At 54.8% G+C, this 14,518-nt stretch overlaps 1 protein-coding gene across 5 annotated transcripts in view; it reads left to right on the top strand.

Moving 5' to 3' along the window:
* POMGNT1 (protein O-linked mannose N-acetylglucosaminyltransferase 1 (beta 1,2-)) overlaps positions 1–14,518 on the top strand; it is a 47,408-nt gene that overhangs the window by 15,564 nt on the left and 17,326 nt on the right. For all 5 annotated transcript variants that reach the window (XM_056553248.1, XM_056553247.1, XM_056553246.1 and 2 more), the window contains 8 exons: positions 1,816–1,943; positions 6,788–6,858; positions 7,737–7,812; positions 8,022–8,105; positions 8,211–8,252; positions 10,258–10,316; positions 10,925–10,997; positions 11,074–11,202. In XM_056553248.1, the coding sequence (XP_056409223.1) occupies positions 1,816–1,943; positions 6,788–6,858; positions 7,737–7,812; positions 8,022–8,105; positions 8,211–8,252; positions 10,258–10,316; positions 10,925–10,997; positions 11,074–11,202 (662 nt within the window). The remainder of the gene's footprint in view (positions 1–1,815; positions 1,944–6,787; positions 6,859–7,736; positions 7,813–8,021; positions 8,106–8,210; positions 8,253–10,257; positions 10,317–10,924; positions 10,998–11,073; positions 11,203–14,518) is intronic.

Genomic DNA, 14,518 nt, shown 5'->3' with positions numbered 1-14,518 from the left:
GATCTCCTCCAGACTCCCCTCATGACGAGAGCCCTGATCTCCTCCAGACTCCCCTCATGACGAGAGCCCTGATCTCCTCCAGACTCCCCTCATGACGAGAGCCCTGATCTCCTCCAGACTCCTCATGACGAGAGCCCTGATCTCCTCCAGACTCCCCTCATGACGAGAGCCCTGATCTCCTCCAGACTCCCCTCATGACGAGAGCCCTGATCTCCTCCAGACTCCCCTCATGACGAGAGCCCTGATCTCCTCCAGACTCCCCTCATGACGAGAGCCCTGATCTCCTCCAGACTCCCCTCATGACGAGAGCCTTGATCTCCTCCAGACTCCCCTCATGACGAGAGCCTTGATCTCGTCCAGACTCCCCTCATGACGAGAGCCCTGATCTCCTCCAGACTGCCCTCATGACGAGAGCCCTGATCTCCTCCAGACTCCCCTCATGACGAGACCCCTGATCTCCTCCAGACTCCCCTCATGACGAGAGCCCTGATCTCCTCCAGACTCCCCTCATGACGAGAGCCCTGATCTCCTCCAGACTCCCCTCATGACGAGAGCCCTGATCTCCAGACTCCCCTCATGACGAGAGCCCTGATCTCCTCCAGACTCCCCTCATGACGAGAGCCTTGATCTCGTCCAGACTCCCCTCATGACGAGAGCCCTGATCTCCTCCAGACTGCCCTCATGACGAGAGCCCTGATCTCCTCCAGACTCCCCTCATGACGAGAGCCCTGATCTCGTCCAGACTCCCCTCATGACGAGAGCCCTGATCTCGTCCAGACTCCCCTCATGACGAGAGCCCTGATCTCGTCCAGACTCCCCTCATGACGAGAGCCCTGATCTCCTCCAGACTCCCCTCATGACGAGAGCCCTGATCTCCTCCAGACTCCCCTCATGACGAGAGCCCTGATCTCCTCCAGACTCCCCTCATGACGAGAGCCCTGATCTCCTCCAGACTCCCCTCATGACGAGAGCCCTGATCTCCTCCAGACTCCCCTCATGACGAGACCCCTGATCTCCTCCAGACTCCCCTCATGACGAGAGCCCTGATCTCCTCCAGACTCCCCTCATGACGAGAGCCCTGATCTCGTCCAGACTCCCCTCATGACGAGAGCCCTGATCTCCTCCAGACTCCCCTCATGACGAGAGCCCTGATCTCCTCCAGACTGCCCTCATGACGAGAGCCCTGATCTCCTCCAGACTCCCCTCATGACGAGAGCCCTGATCTCGTCCAGACTCCCCTCATGACGAGACCCCTGATCTCCTCCAGACTCCCCTCATGACGAGACCCCTGATCTCCTCCAGACTCCCCTCATGACGAGAGCCCTGATCTCGTCCAGACTGCCCTCATGACGAGACCCCTGATCTCGTCCAGACTCCCCTCATGACGAGAGCCCTGATCTCGTCCAGACTCCCCTCATGACGAGAGCCCTGATCTCGTCCAGACTCCCCTCATGACGAGAGCCCTGATCTCCTCCAGACTGCCCTCATGACGAGAGCCTTGATCTCCTCCAGACTCCCCTCATGACGAGAGCCCTGATCTCGTCCAGACTCCCCTCATGACGAGAGCCCTGATCTCGTCCAGACTCCCCTCATGTTGAGACCCCTGATCTCTCACTCCAGACTCGTCCCCTGATCTTCCCCCCTCCGAACTCCTTATGATGTGTCTCCTATTCTCTCCCCCCCGCCCCCCCTGTTCCGTGTTAGGGGGCTCAGTATTCTGGGCTGTGAGCTCCATTGCCATCATTTCTATTTTGTGGGGGCCGTCACCTCTGACTTCCTGTCATGGAGCTGTATTTAACCCTCCGTTGTCTGCAGATGCGGAATGTCACTGGCCGGACACAGAGCAAAACCGCCGGAGGAAACGCTTCTGCAGCAAAGTGGAGGGATACGGCAGTGTGTGCAGCTGCAAGGACCCTACCCCTATAGAGTTTAACCCCATGGCCGTGAGTATCACCCTGTAGAGGGTTTACACCCCCTGTACTGTATACAGCCCCACATAGAGAAGGGATTACACCTCCTGTACTGTATACAGCCTCACATAGAGAAGGGATTACACCTCCTGTACTGTATACAGCCCCACATAGAGAAGGGATTACACCTCCTGTACTGTATACAGCCTCACATAGAGAAGGGATTACACCTCCTGTACTGTATACAGCCCCACATAGAGAAGGGATTACACCTCCTGTACTGTATACAGCCTCACATAGAGAAGGGATTACACCTCCTGTACTGTATACAGCCCCACATAGAGAAGGGATTACACCTCCTGTACTGTATACAGCCTCACATAGAGAAGGGATTACACCTCCTGTACTGTATACAGCCTCACATAGAGAAGGGATTACACCTCCTGTACTGTATACAGCCTCACATAGAGAAGGGATTACACCTCCTGTACTGTATACAGCCCCACATAGAGAAGGGATTACACCTCCTGTACTGTATACAGCCTCACATAGAGAAGGGATTACACCTCCTGTACTGTATACAGCCCCACATAGAGAAGGGATTACACCTCCTGTACTGTATACAGCCTCACATAGAGAAGGGATTACACCTCCTGTACTGTATACAGCCTCACATAGAGAAGGGATTACACCTCCTGTACTGTATACAGCCTCACATAGAGAAGGGATTACACCCCCTGTAGTGTATACAGCCTCACATAGAGAAGGGATTACACCCCCTGTACTGTATACAGCCTCACATAGAGAAGGGATTACACCCCCTGTACTGTATACAGCCTCACATAGAGAAGGGATTACACCTCCTGTACTGTATACAGCCTCACATAGAGAAGGGATTACACCTCCTGTACTGTATACAGCCTCACATAGAGAAGGGATTACACCTCCTGTACTGTATACAGCCTCACATAGAGAAGGGATTACACCCCCTGTACTGTATACAGCCTCACATAGAGAAGGGATTACACCCCCTGTAGTGTATACAGCCTCACATAGAGAAGGGATTACACCCCCTGTACTGTATACAGCCTCACATAGAGAAGGGATTACACCCCCTGTACTGTATACAGCCTCACATAGAGAAGGGATTACACCTCCTGTACTGTATACAGCCTCACATAGAGAAGGGATTACACCTCCTGTACTGTATACAGCCCCACATAGAGAAGGGATTACACCTCCTGTACTGTATACGGCCTCACATAGAGAAGGGATTACACCCCCTGTACTGTATACAGCCCCACATAGAGAAGGGATTACACCTCCTGTACTGTATACAGCCTCACATAGAGAAGGGATTACACCCCCTGTACTGTATACAGCCCCACATAGAGAAGGGATTACACCTCCTGTACTGTATACAGCCTCACATAGAGAAGGGATTACACCTCCTGTACTGTATACAGCCTCACATAGAGAAGGGATTACACCTCCTGTACTGTATACAGCCTCACATAGAGAAGGGATTACACCTCCTGTACTGTATACGGCCTCACATAGAGAAGGGATTACACCTCCTGTACTGTATACAGCCTCACATAGAGAAGGGATTACACCTCCTGTACTGTATACGGCCTCACATAGAGAAGGGATTACACCTCCTGTACTGTATACGGCCTCACATAGAGAAGGGATTACACCTCCTGTACTGTATACAGCCTCACATAGAGAAGGGATTACACCTCCTGTACTGTATACAGCCTCACATAGAGAAGGGATTACACCTCCTGTACTGTATACGGCCTCACATAGAGAAGGGATTACACCTCCTGTACTGTATACGGCCTCACATAGAGAAGGGATTACACCTCCTGTACTGTATACGGCCTCACATAGAGAAGGGATTACACCTCCTGTACTGTATACGGCCTCACATAGAGAAGGGATTACACCTCCTGTACTGTATACAGCCTCACATAGAGAAGGGATTACACCTCCTGTACTGTATACAGCCTCACATAGAGAAGGGATTACACCTCCTGTACTGTATACAGCCTCACATAGAGGAGGGATTACACCTCCTGTACTGTATACGGCCTCACATAGAGAAGGGATTACACCTCCTGTACTGTATACGGCCTCACATAGAGAAGGGATTACACCTCCTGTACTGTATACGGCCTCACATAGAGAAGGGATTACACCTCCTGTACTGTATACGGCCTCACATAGAGAAGGGATTACACCCCCTGTACTGTATACGGCCTCACATAGAGAAGGGATTACACCTCCTGTACTGTATACGGCCTCACATAGAGAAGGGATTACACCCCCTGTACTGTATACGGCCTCACATAGAGAAGGGATTACACCTCCTGTACTGTATACGGCCCCACATAGAGAAGGGATTACACCTCCTGTACTGTATACGGCCTCACATAGAGAAGGGATTACACCTCCTGTACTGTATACAGCCTCACATAGAGAAGGGATTACACCTCCTGTACTGTATACAGCCTCACATAGAGAAGGGATTACACCCCCTGTACTGTATACAGCCCCACATAGAGAAGGGATTACACCTCCTGTACTGTATACGGCCTCACATAGAGAAGGGATTACACCTCCTGTACTGTATACGGCCTCACATAGAGAAGGGATTACACCCCCTGTAGTGTATACAGCCTCACATAGAGAAGGGATTACACCTCCTGTACTGTATACGGCCTCACATAGAGAAGGGATTACACCTCCTGTACTGTATACAGCCTCACATAGAGAAGGGATTACACCTCCTGTACTGTATACAGCCTCACATAGAGAAGGGATTACACCCCCTGTACTGTATACAGCCTCACATAGAGAAGGGATTACACCTCCTGTACTGTATACAGCCTCACATAGAGAAGGGATTACACCTCCTGTACTGTATACAGCCTCACATAGAGAAGGGTTTACACCTCCTGTACTGTATACAGCCCCACATAGAGAAGGGATTACACCTCCTGTACTGTATACAGCCTCACATAGAGAAGGGATTACACCTCCTGTACTGTATACAGCCTCACATAGAGAAGGGATTACACCTCCTGTACTGTATACAGCCCCACATAGAGAAGGGATTACACCTCCTGTACTGTATACGGCCTCACATAGAGAAGGGATTACACCCCCTGTACTGTATACAGCCTCACATAGAGAAGGGATTACACCTCCTGTACTGTATACGGCCTCACATAGAGAAGGGATTACACCTCCTGTACTGTATACGGCCTCACATAGAGAAGGGATTACACCTCCTGTACTGTATACGGCCTCACATAGAGAAGGGATTACACCTCCTGTACTGTATACAGCCCCACATAGAGAAGGGATTACACCTCCTGTACTGTATACAGCCTCACATAGAGAAGGGATTACACCTCCTGTACTGTATACAGCCCCACATAGAGAAGGGATTACACCTCCTGTACTGTATACGGCCTCACATAGAGAAGGGATTACACCTCCTGTACTGTATACAGCCCCACATAGAGAAGGGATTACACCTCCTGTACTGTATACAGCCTCACATAGAGAAGGGATTACACCTCCTGTACTGTATACAGCCCCACATAGAGAAGGGATTACACCTCCTGTACTGTATACAGCCTCACATAGAGAAGGGATTACACCTCCTGTACTGTATACAGCCTCACATAGAGAAGGGATTACACCCCCTGTACTGTATACAGCCTCACATAGAGAAGGGATTACACCCCCTGTAGTGTATACAGCCTCACATAGAGAAGGGATTACACCCCCTGTACTGTATACAGCCTCACATAGAGAAGGGATTACACCCCCTGTACTGTATACAGCCTCACATAGAGAAGGGATTACACCTCCTGTACTGTATACAGCCTCACATAGAGAAGGGATTACACCTCCTGTACTGTATACAGCCCCACATAGAGAAGGGATTACACCTCCTGTACTGTATACGGCCTCACATAGAGAAGGGATTACACCCCCTGTACTGTATACAGCCTCACATAGAGAAGGGATTACACCTCCTGTACTGTATACAGCCCCACATAGAGAAGGGATTACACCTCCTGTACTGTATACGGCCTCACATAGAGAAGGGATTACACCCCCTGTACTGTATACGGCCTCACATAGAGAAGGGATTACACCTCCTGTACTGTATACAGCCCCACATAGAGAAGGGATTACACCTCCTGTACTGTATACGGCCTCACATAGAGAAGGGATTACACCCCCTGTACTGTATACAGCCTCACATAGAGAAGGGATTACACCTCCTGTACTGTATACAGCCCCACATAGAGAAGGGATTACACCTCCTGTACTGTATACAGCCTCACATAGAGAAGGGATTACACCCCCTGTACTGTATACAGCCCCACATAGAGAAGGGATTACACCTCCTGTACTGTATACAGCCTCACATAGAGAAGGGATTACACCTCCTGTACTGTATACAGCCTCACATAGAGAAGGGATTACACCTCCTGTACTGTATACGGCCTCACATAGAGAAGGGATTACACCTCCTGTACTGTATACGGCCTCACATAGAGAAGGGATTACACCTCCTGTACTGTATACAGCCTCACATAGAGAAGGGATTACACCTCCTGTACTGTATACGGCCTCACATAGAGAAGGGATTACACCTCCTGTACTGTATACAGCCTCACATAGAGAAGGGATTACACCTCCTGTACTGTATACGGCCTCACATAGAGAAGGGATTACACCTCCTGTACTGTATACGGCCTCACATAGAGAAGGGATTACACCCCCTGTACTGTATACAGCCTCACATAGAGGATATTTATGGGATTTCTTTGATCTTGTTTTACCTGCAGCTTAAAGATAACAAAGTGATCAATGTGCCGGTGGCAGTGATCGCTGGGAACAGACCGAATTACCTGTACAGGTAAACAATCCTGAAGAACAAGCAATGGTTCTTGTCCGGTGACTGGAGGGGGGGAGGGGCGCTGGGGTTCCTGTCTGGTGACTGGAGGGGGGGGCGCTGGGGTTCCTGTCTGGTGACTGGAGGGGGGGAGGGGCGCTGGGGTTCCTGTCTGGTGACTGGAGGGGGGGGGGGGGGGGGGCGCTGGGGTTCCTGTCTGGTGACTGGAGGGGGGGAGGTGGGGTTCCTGTCTGGTGACTGGAGGGGGGGGAGGTGGCGCTGGGGATGCTGTCTGGTAACTGGAGGGGGCGCTGGGGTTCCTGTCTGGTGACTGGAGGGGGGGAGGTGGGGTTCCTGTCTGGTGACTGGAGGGGGGGAGGTGGCGCTGGGGTTTCTGTCTGGTAACTGGAGGGGGGGAGGTGGCGCTGGGGATGCTGTCTGGTAACTGGAGGGGGCGCTGGGGTTCCTGTCTGGTGACTGGAGGGGGGGGGCGCTGGGGTTCCTGTCTGGTGACTGGAGGGGGGGGCGCTGGGGTTCCTGTCTGGTGACTGGAGGCGGGGGCGCTGAGGTTCCTGTCTGGTGACTGGAGGGGGGGGGGGGGGGGTTGGGGTTCCTGTCTGGTGACTGGAGGGGGGGGGGGGTTGGGGTTCCTGTCTGGTGACTGGAGGGGGGGGGGTTGGGGTTCCTGTCTGGTGACTGGAGGGGGGGGGCGCTGAGGTTCCTGTCTGGTGACTGGAGGGGGGGGGGGGTTGGGGTTCCTGTCTGGTGACTGGAGGGGGGGGGGGTTGGGGTTCCTGTCTGGTGACTGGAGGGGGGGGTTGGGGTTCCTGTCTGGTGACTGGAGGCGGGTGCTGGGCTTCCTGTTTTTCTGGTCGTCCTCCATCATGGTGTCTGTCTCGCAGGATGCTGCGCTCTCTCCTCTCGGCACAAGGCGTCAGTCCCCAGATGGTCACCGTCTACATCGATGGTTACTATGAGGTGAGGAAAGTTTCATGCCCCGGGGTCATCTGTCATTGTAAGGGGTGGGAGGAGTTACATGAGGTGAGGTTGTGGGAGGAGCTACATGAGATGGTATTGTGGTGGGAGGAGTTACATGGGGTTGTTATGATGGGAGGAGTTATGTGGGGGTACTGTTGGAGCGGTGATGGTTCCCCATGGCTCATGTCTGCCTCTTGTTTCGCTGGCAGGAGCCGATGGACGTTGTGGAGCTGTTTGGTCTGAAGGGCATCCAGCATACACCCATAAGCATAAAGAATGCCCGCGTGGCGCAGGTAATGAAGATGGAAGGTCCTGAGCTGGGGCCCCTCCCTCAATTATTCTGATGTTGTTGGGTCATGTGACTGCTCATTGATTTTTCTTTTCTGCTTTTTTCTTAGCATTACAAGGCCAGCCTGACCGCGACCTTCAACCTGCACCCGGTGAGTGACCCCCGCACCCCTCCACTGACTGTATACACGTGTATGATCTGTAGAGAGGACCTGACTGTATACACGTGTATGATCTGTAGAGAGGACCTGACTGTATACACGTGTATGATCTGTAGAGAGGACCTGACTGTATACACGTGTATGATCTGTGGGGAGGACCTGACTGTATACACGTGTATGATCTGTGGGGAGGAGAGGACCTGACTGTATACAGGTGTATGATCTGTGGGGAGGAGAGGACCTGACTGTATACACGTGTATGATCTGTGGGGAGGAGAGGACCTGACTGTATACACGTGTATGATCTGTGGGGAGGCCCTGACTGTATACACGTGTATGATCTGTAGAGAGGACCTGACTGTATACACGTGTATGATCTGTGGGGAGGCCCTGACTGTATACACGTGTATGATCTGTGGGGAGGACCTGACTGTATACACGTGTATGATCTGTGGGGAGGACCTGACTGTATACACGTGTATGATCTGTGGGGAGGACCTGACTGTATACACGTGTATGATCTGTGGGGAGGACCTGACTGTATACACGTGTATGATCTGTGGGGAGGACCTGACTGTATACACGTGTATGATCTGTGGGGAGGACCTGACTGTATACACGTGTATGATCTGTGGGGAGGACCTGACTGTATACACGTGTATGATCTGTGGGGAGGACCTGACTGTATACACGTGTATGATCTGTGGGGAGGACCTGACTGTATACACGTGTATGATCTGTGGGGAGGACCTGACTGTATACACGTGTATGATCTGTGGGGAGGAGAGGACCTGACTGTATACACGTGTATGATCTGTAGAGAGGAGAGGACCTGACTGTATACACGTGTATGATCTGTAGAGAGGACCTGACTGTATACACGTGTATGATCTGTAGAGAGGACCTGACTGTATACACGTGTATGATCTGTAGAGAGGACCTGACTGTATACACGTGTATGATCTGTGGGGAGGACCTGACTGTATACACGTGTATGATCTGTAGAGAGGACCTGACTGTATACACGTGTATGATCTGTAGAGAGGACCTGACTGTATACACGTGTATGATCTGTGGGGAGGACCTGACTGTATACACGTCTATGATCTGTGGGGAGGACCTGACTGTATACACGTGTATGATCTGTGGGGAGGAGAGGACCTGACTGTATACACGTGTATTATTTGTGGGGAGGACCTGACTGTATACACGTGTATGATCTGTGGGGAGGACCTGACTGTATACACGTGTATGATCTGTGGGGAGGACCTGACTGTATACACGTGTATGATCTGTGGGGAGGAGAGGACCTGACTGTATACACGTGTATGATCTGTGGGGAGGAGAGGACCTGACTGTATACACGTGTATGATCTGTGGGGAGGACCTGACTGTATACACGTGTATGATCTGTGGGGAGGACCTGACTGTATACACGTGTATGATCTGTGGGGAGGACCTGACTGTATACACGTGTATGATCTGTGGGGAGGACCTGACTGTATACACGTGTATGATCTGTGGGGAGGACCTGACTGTATACACGTGTATGATCTGTGGGGAGGACCTGACTGTATACACGTGTATGATCTGTGGAGAGGACCTGACTGTATACACGTGTATGATCTGTGGGGAGGAGAGGACCTGACTGTATACACGTGTATGATCTGTGGGGAGGAGAGGACCTGACTGTATACACATGTATGATCTGTGGGGAGGACCTGACTGTATACACATGTATGATCTGTGGAGAGGACCTGACTGTATACACGTGTATGATCTGTAGAGAGGAGAGGACCTGACTGTATACACGTGTATGATCTGTGGGGAGGAGAGGACCTGACTGTATACACGTGTATGATCTGTGGGGAGGACCTGACTGTATACACGTGTATGATCTGTGGAGAGGACCTGACTGTATACACGTGTATGATCTGTAGAGAGGAGAGGACCTGACTGTATACGAATGTCGCCTTATTCCTCTTTTCATCCTCAGGATTCCCGATTTGCCGTTGTTCTTGAAGAAGACTTGGACATCTCTGTGGACTTCTTCAGGTGAATTTAATGATAGAAGTCTGTGCGGTGCCACCCCTGCCCCGTCTGTGCGGTGCCACCCCTGCCCCGTCTGTGCGGTGCCACCCCTGCCCCTTATGTACGGTGCCACCCCTGCCCCGTCTGCGCGGTGCCACCCCTGCCCCGTCTGTGCGGTGCCACCCCTGCCCCTTATGTACGGTGCCACCCCTGCCCCTTATGCGCGGTGCCACCCCTGCCCTGTCTGTGCCTGCACGTGCCACCCCTGCCTTGTCTGTACGGTGCCACCCCTGCCTTGTCTGTGCCTGCGCGGTGCCACCCCTGCCTTGTCTGTGCCTGCGCGGTGCCACCCCTGCCTTGTCTGTGCCTGCGCGGTGCCACCCCTGCCTTGTCTGTGCCTGCGCGGTGCCACCCCTGCCTCGTCTGTGCCTGCGCGGTGCCACCCCTGCCTCGTCTGTACAGTGCCTGCACGGTGCCACCCCTGCCCCGTCTGTGTGGTTTCACCGCTGCCCCGTCTGTGCCACCCCTACATCCACCCCGTCTGTGCCTGCGCCGCACCTGCCCCGCCTGTACCTGCGCAGCGCTCCCCCCCTCGGCTCCTTCCTTGCTGACCCTCTTCGTGTCCTCCTCAGTTTCCTTAGTCAGACCATCCATCTCCTGGAGGAGGACGAAAGTCTGTACTGCATCTCCGCCTGGAATGATCAGGTATACGGATGGTGATGTGTACACGGTGCTGCCACTCATGTGGTATACGGGTAGTGACCACCGCTGTCTTTTGCAGGGGTACGAGCACACGGCCGAGGACCCTTCCCTCCTTTATCGGGTGGAGACTATGCCTGGGCTGGGCTGGGTGCTCAGGAAAAATCTTTACAAGGATGAACTGGAGCCAAAATGGCCAACTCCAGAGAAGGTAAGTGGTGGTTGTGGAGAGCGGTGTTATCCAGGGGTATGGGCACACATGGCTGGTGGTGCTGGTTGGGGGGGTGGTTGGTGCTTATGCTGGGCACATGGGGATGGGTGGGTTGGTGCTGTGTCAGTGCTGATGGGGTGGGTGCTGTGGCACATGGTAATGGGGTTGGGTGGTGATGGGGTGGGTGGCGGTTACTGATGGGTGGGTGCTGTGGTGATGGGGCTGTGGTGATGGAGTGGGTGGTGGTTACTGATGGGGTGGGTTGGTGCTGTGGCACATGTTGGTTACTGATGGGTGGGTGGCGGTTACTGGTGGGTTGGTGCTGTGGCAGTGGTGATGGGGTGGGTGGTGGTTACTGATGGGTGGGTTGGTGCTGTGGCATGTGGTGATGGGGTGGGTGGTGGTTACTGATGGGTGGGTTGGTGCTGTGGCTGTGGTGATGGAGTGGGTGGTGGTTACTGATGGGTGGGTTGGTGCTGTGGCACATGGTGGTTACTGATGGGTGGGTGGCGGTTACTGGTGGGTGGGTTGGTGCTGTGGCAGTGGTGATAACTGGGTAGGTGGCGGTGCTGTAGCAGTGGTGATGGGGTTGGTGGTGGTTACTGATGGGTGGGTTGGTGCTGTGGCACATGGTGGTTACTGATGGGTGGGTGGCGGTTACTGGTGGGTGGGTTGGTGCTGTGGCAGTGGTGATAACTGGGTAGGTGGCGGTGCTGTGGCAGTGGTGATGGGGTGGGTGGTGGTTACTGATGGGTGGGTTGGTGCTGTGGCACATGGTGGTTACTGATAGGTGGGTGGCGGTTACTGGTGGGTGGGTTGGTGCTGTGGCAGTGGTGATAACTGGGTAGGTGGCGGTGCTGTGGCAGTGGTGATGGGGTGGGTGGTGGTTACTGATGGGTGGGTTGGTGCTGTGGCAATGGTGATTACTGATGGGTAGGCAGCGTTACTGGTGGGTGGGTGCTGTGGCAGTGGTGATGGGGTGGGTGGTGGTTGCTGATGGATGGGTGCTGTGGCAGTAGTGATGGGGTGGGTGGCAGTTGCTGATGGTTGGGTGGGTGCTGTGGCAGTGGTGATGGGGTGGGTGGTGGTTGCTGATGGATGGGTGCTGTGGCAGTGGTGATGGGGGGTGGGTGGCGGTTGCTGATGGGTGGGTGCTGTGGCAGTGGTGATGGGGTTGGTGGCGGTTGCTGATGGGTGAGTGCTGTGGCAGTGGTTATAGGGTGGGTGGCGGTTGCTGATGGATGGGTGCTGTGGCAGTGGTGATGGGGTGGGTGGTGGTTGCGGATGGGTGGGTGCTGTGGCAGTGGTGATGGGGGGTGGGTGGCGGTTGCTGATGGGTGGGTGCTGTGGCAGTGGTGATGGGGTGGGTGGCGGTTGCTGATGGATAGGTGCTGTGGCAGTGATGATGGGTGGCAGTTGCTGATGGATGGGTGCTGTGGCAGTGGTGATGGGGTGGGTGGCGGTTGCTGATGGGTGGGTGCTGTGGCAGTGGTGATGGGGTCGGTGGCGGTTGCTGATGGATGGGTGCTGTGGCAGTGGTGATGGGGTGGGTGGTGGTTGCGGATGGATGGGTGCTGTGGCAGTGGTGATGGGGTGGGTGGTGGTTGCGGATGGATGGCTGCTGTGGCAGTGGTGATGGGGTGGGTGGTGGTTGCTGGTGGGTGGGTGTTGTGGCAGTGGTAATGGGGTGGGTGGCGGTTGCTGATGGGTGGGTGCTGTGGCAGTGGTGATGGGGTAGGTGGCGGTTGCTGGTGGGTGGGTGCTGTGGCAGTGGTGATGGGGTGGGTGGTGGTTGCAGATGGATGGGTGCTGTGGCAGTGGTGATGGGGTGGGTGGTGGGTGCTGTGGCAGTGGTGATGGGGTGGGTGGTGGGTGCTGTGGCAGTGGTGATGGGTGGCGGTTGTTGATGGATGGGTGCTGTGGCAGTGGTGATGGGGTGGGTGGCGGTTGCTGGTGGGTGGGTGCAGTGGCAGTGGTGATGGGGTGGGTGGCGGTTGCTGATGGGTGGGTGCAGTGGCAGTGCTGATGGGTGGGTGCTGTGGTGATGGGGTGGGTGGCGGTTGCTGATGGGTGGGTGCTGTGGTGATGGGGTGGGTGGCGGTTGCTGATGGGTGAGTGCTGTGGCAGTGGTGATGGGGTAGGTGGCGGTTGCTGATGGGTGGGTGCTGTGGCAGTGGTGATGGGGTAGGTGGCGGTTGCTGATGGGTGGGTGCTGTTGCAGTGGTAATGGGGTAGGTGGCGGTTGCTGATGGGTGGGTGCTGTGGCAGTGGTGATGGGGTAAGTGGCGGTTGCTGATGGGTGGGTGCTGTGGCAGTGGTGATGGGGTGGGTGGCGGTTGCTGATGGATGGGTGCTGTGGCAGTGGTGATGGGGTGGGTGGTGGTTGCGGATGGATGGGTGCTGTGGCAGTGGTGATGGGGTCGGTGGCGGTTGCTGATGGATGGGTGCTGTGGCAGTGGTGATGGGGTGGGTGGTGGTTGCGGATGGATGGGTGCTGTGGCAGTGGTGATGGGGGTGGGTGGCGGTTGCTGATGGATGGGTGCTGTGGCAGTGGTGATGGGGTGGGTGGTGGTTGCGGATGGATGGGTGCTGTGGCAGTGGTGATGGGGTGGGTGGTGGTTGCGGATGGATGGCTGCTGTGGCAGTGGTGATGGGGTGGGTGGTGGTTGCTGGTGGGTGGGTGCTGTCAGTAGTGATGGGGTAGGTGGTGGTTGCTGATGGGTGCTGTGGCAGTGGTAATGGGGTGGGTGGCGGTTGCTGATGGGTGGGTGCTGTGGCAGTGGTGATGGGGTGGGTGGTGGTTGCAGATGGATGGGTGCTGTGGCAGTGGTGATGGGGTGGGTGCTGTGGCAGTGGTGATGGGGTGGGTGGTGGGTGCTGTGGCAGTGGTGATGGGTGGCGGTTGTTGGATGGGTGCTGTGGCAGTGGTGATGGGGTGGGTGGCGGTTGCTGATGGGTGGGTGCAGTGGCAGTGGTGATGGGGTAGGTGGCGGTTGCTGATGGGTGAGTGCTGTGGCAGTGGTGATGGGGTAGGTGGCGGTTGCTGATGGGTGGGTGCAGTGGCAGTGGTGATGGGGTAGGTGGCGGTTGCTGATGGGTGAGTGCTGTGGCAGTGGTGATGGGGTAGGTGGCGGTTGCTGATGGGTGGGTGCTGTGGCAGTGGTGATGGGGTGGGTGGTGGTTGCAGATGGATGGGTGCTGTGGCAGTGGTGATGGGGTGGGTGGTGGGTGCTGTGGCAGTGGTGATGGGGTGGGTGGTGGGTGCTGTGGCAGTGGTGATGGGTGGTGGTTGCTGATGGGTGGGTACTGTGGCAGT

The sequence above is a fragment of the Hyla sarda genome, unplaced genomic scaffold (assembly GCF_029499605.1).
Source record: "Hyla sarda isolate aHylSar1 unplaced genomic scaffold, aHylSar1.hap1 scaffold_264, whole genome shotgun sequence".
Classification (NCBI taxonomy): domain Eukaryota; kingdom Metazoa; phylum Chordata; class Amphibia; order Anura; family Hylidae; genus Hyla; species Hyla sarda.
Note: the sequence above shows the minus strand (reverse complement) of the source record. Positions and strands in the feature narration are given on the sequence as shown.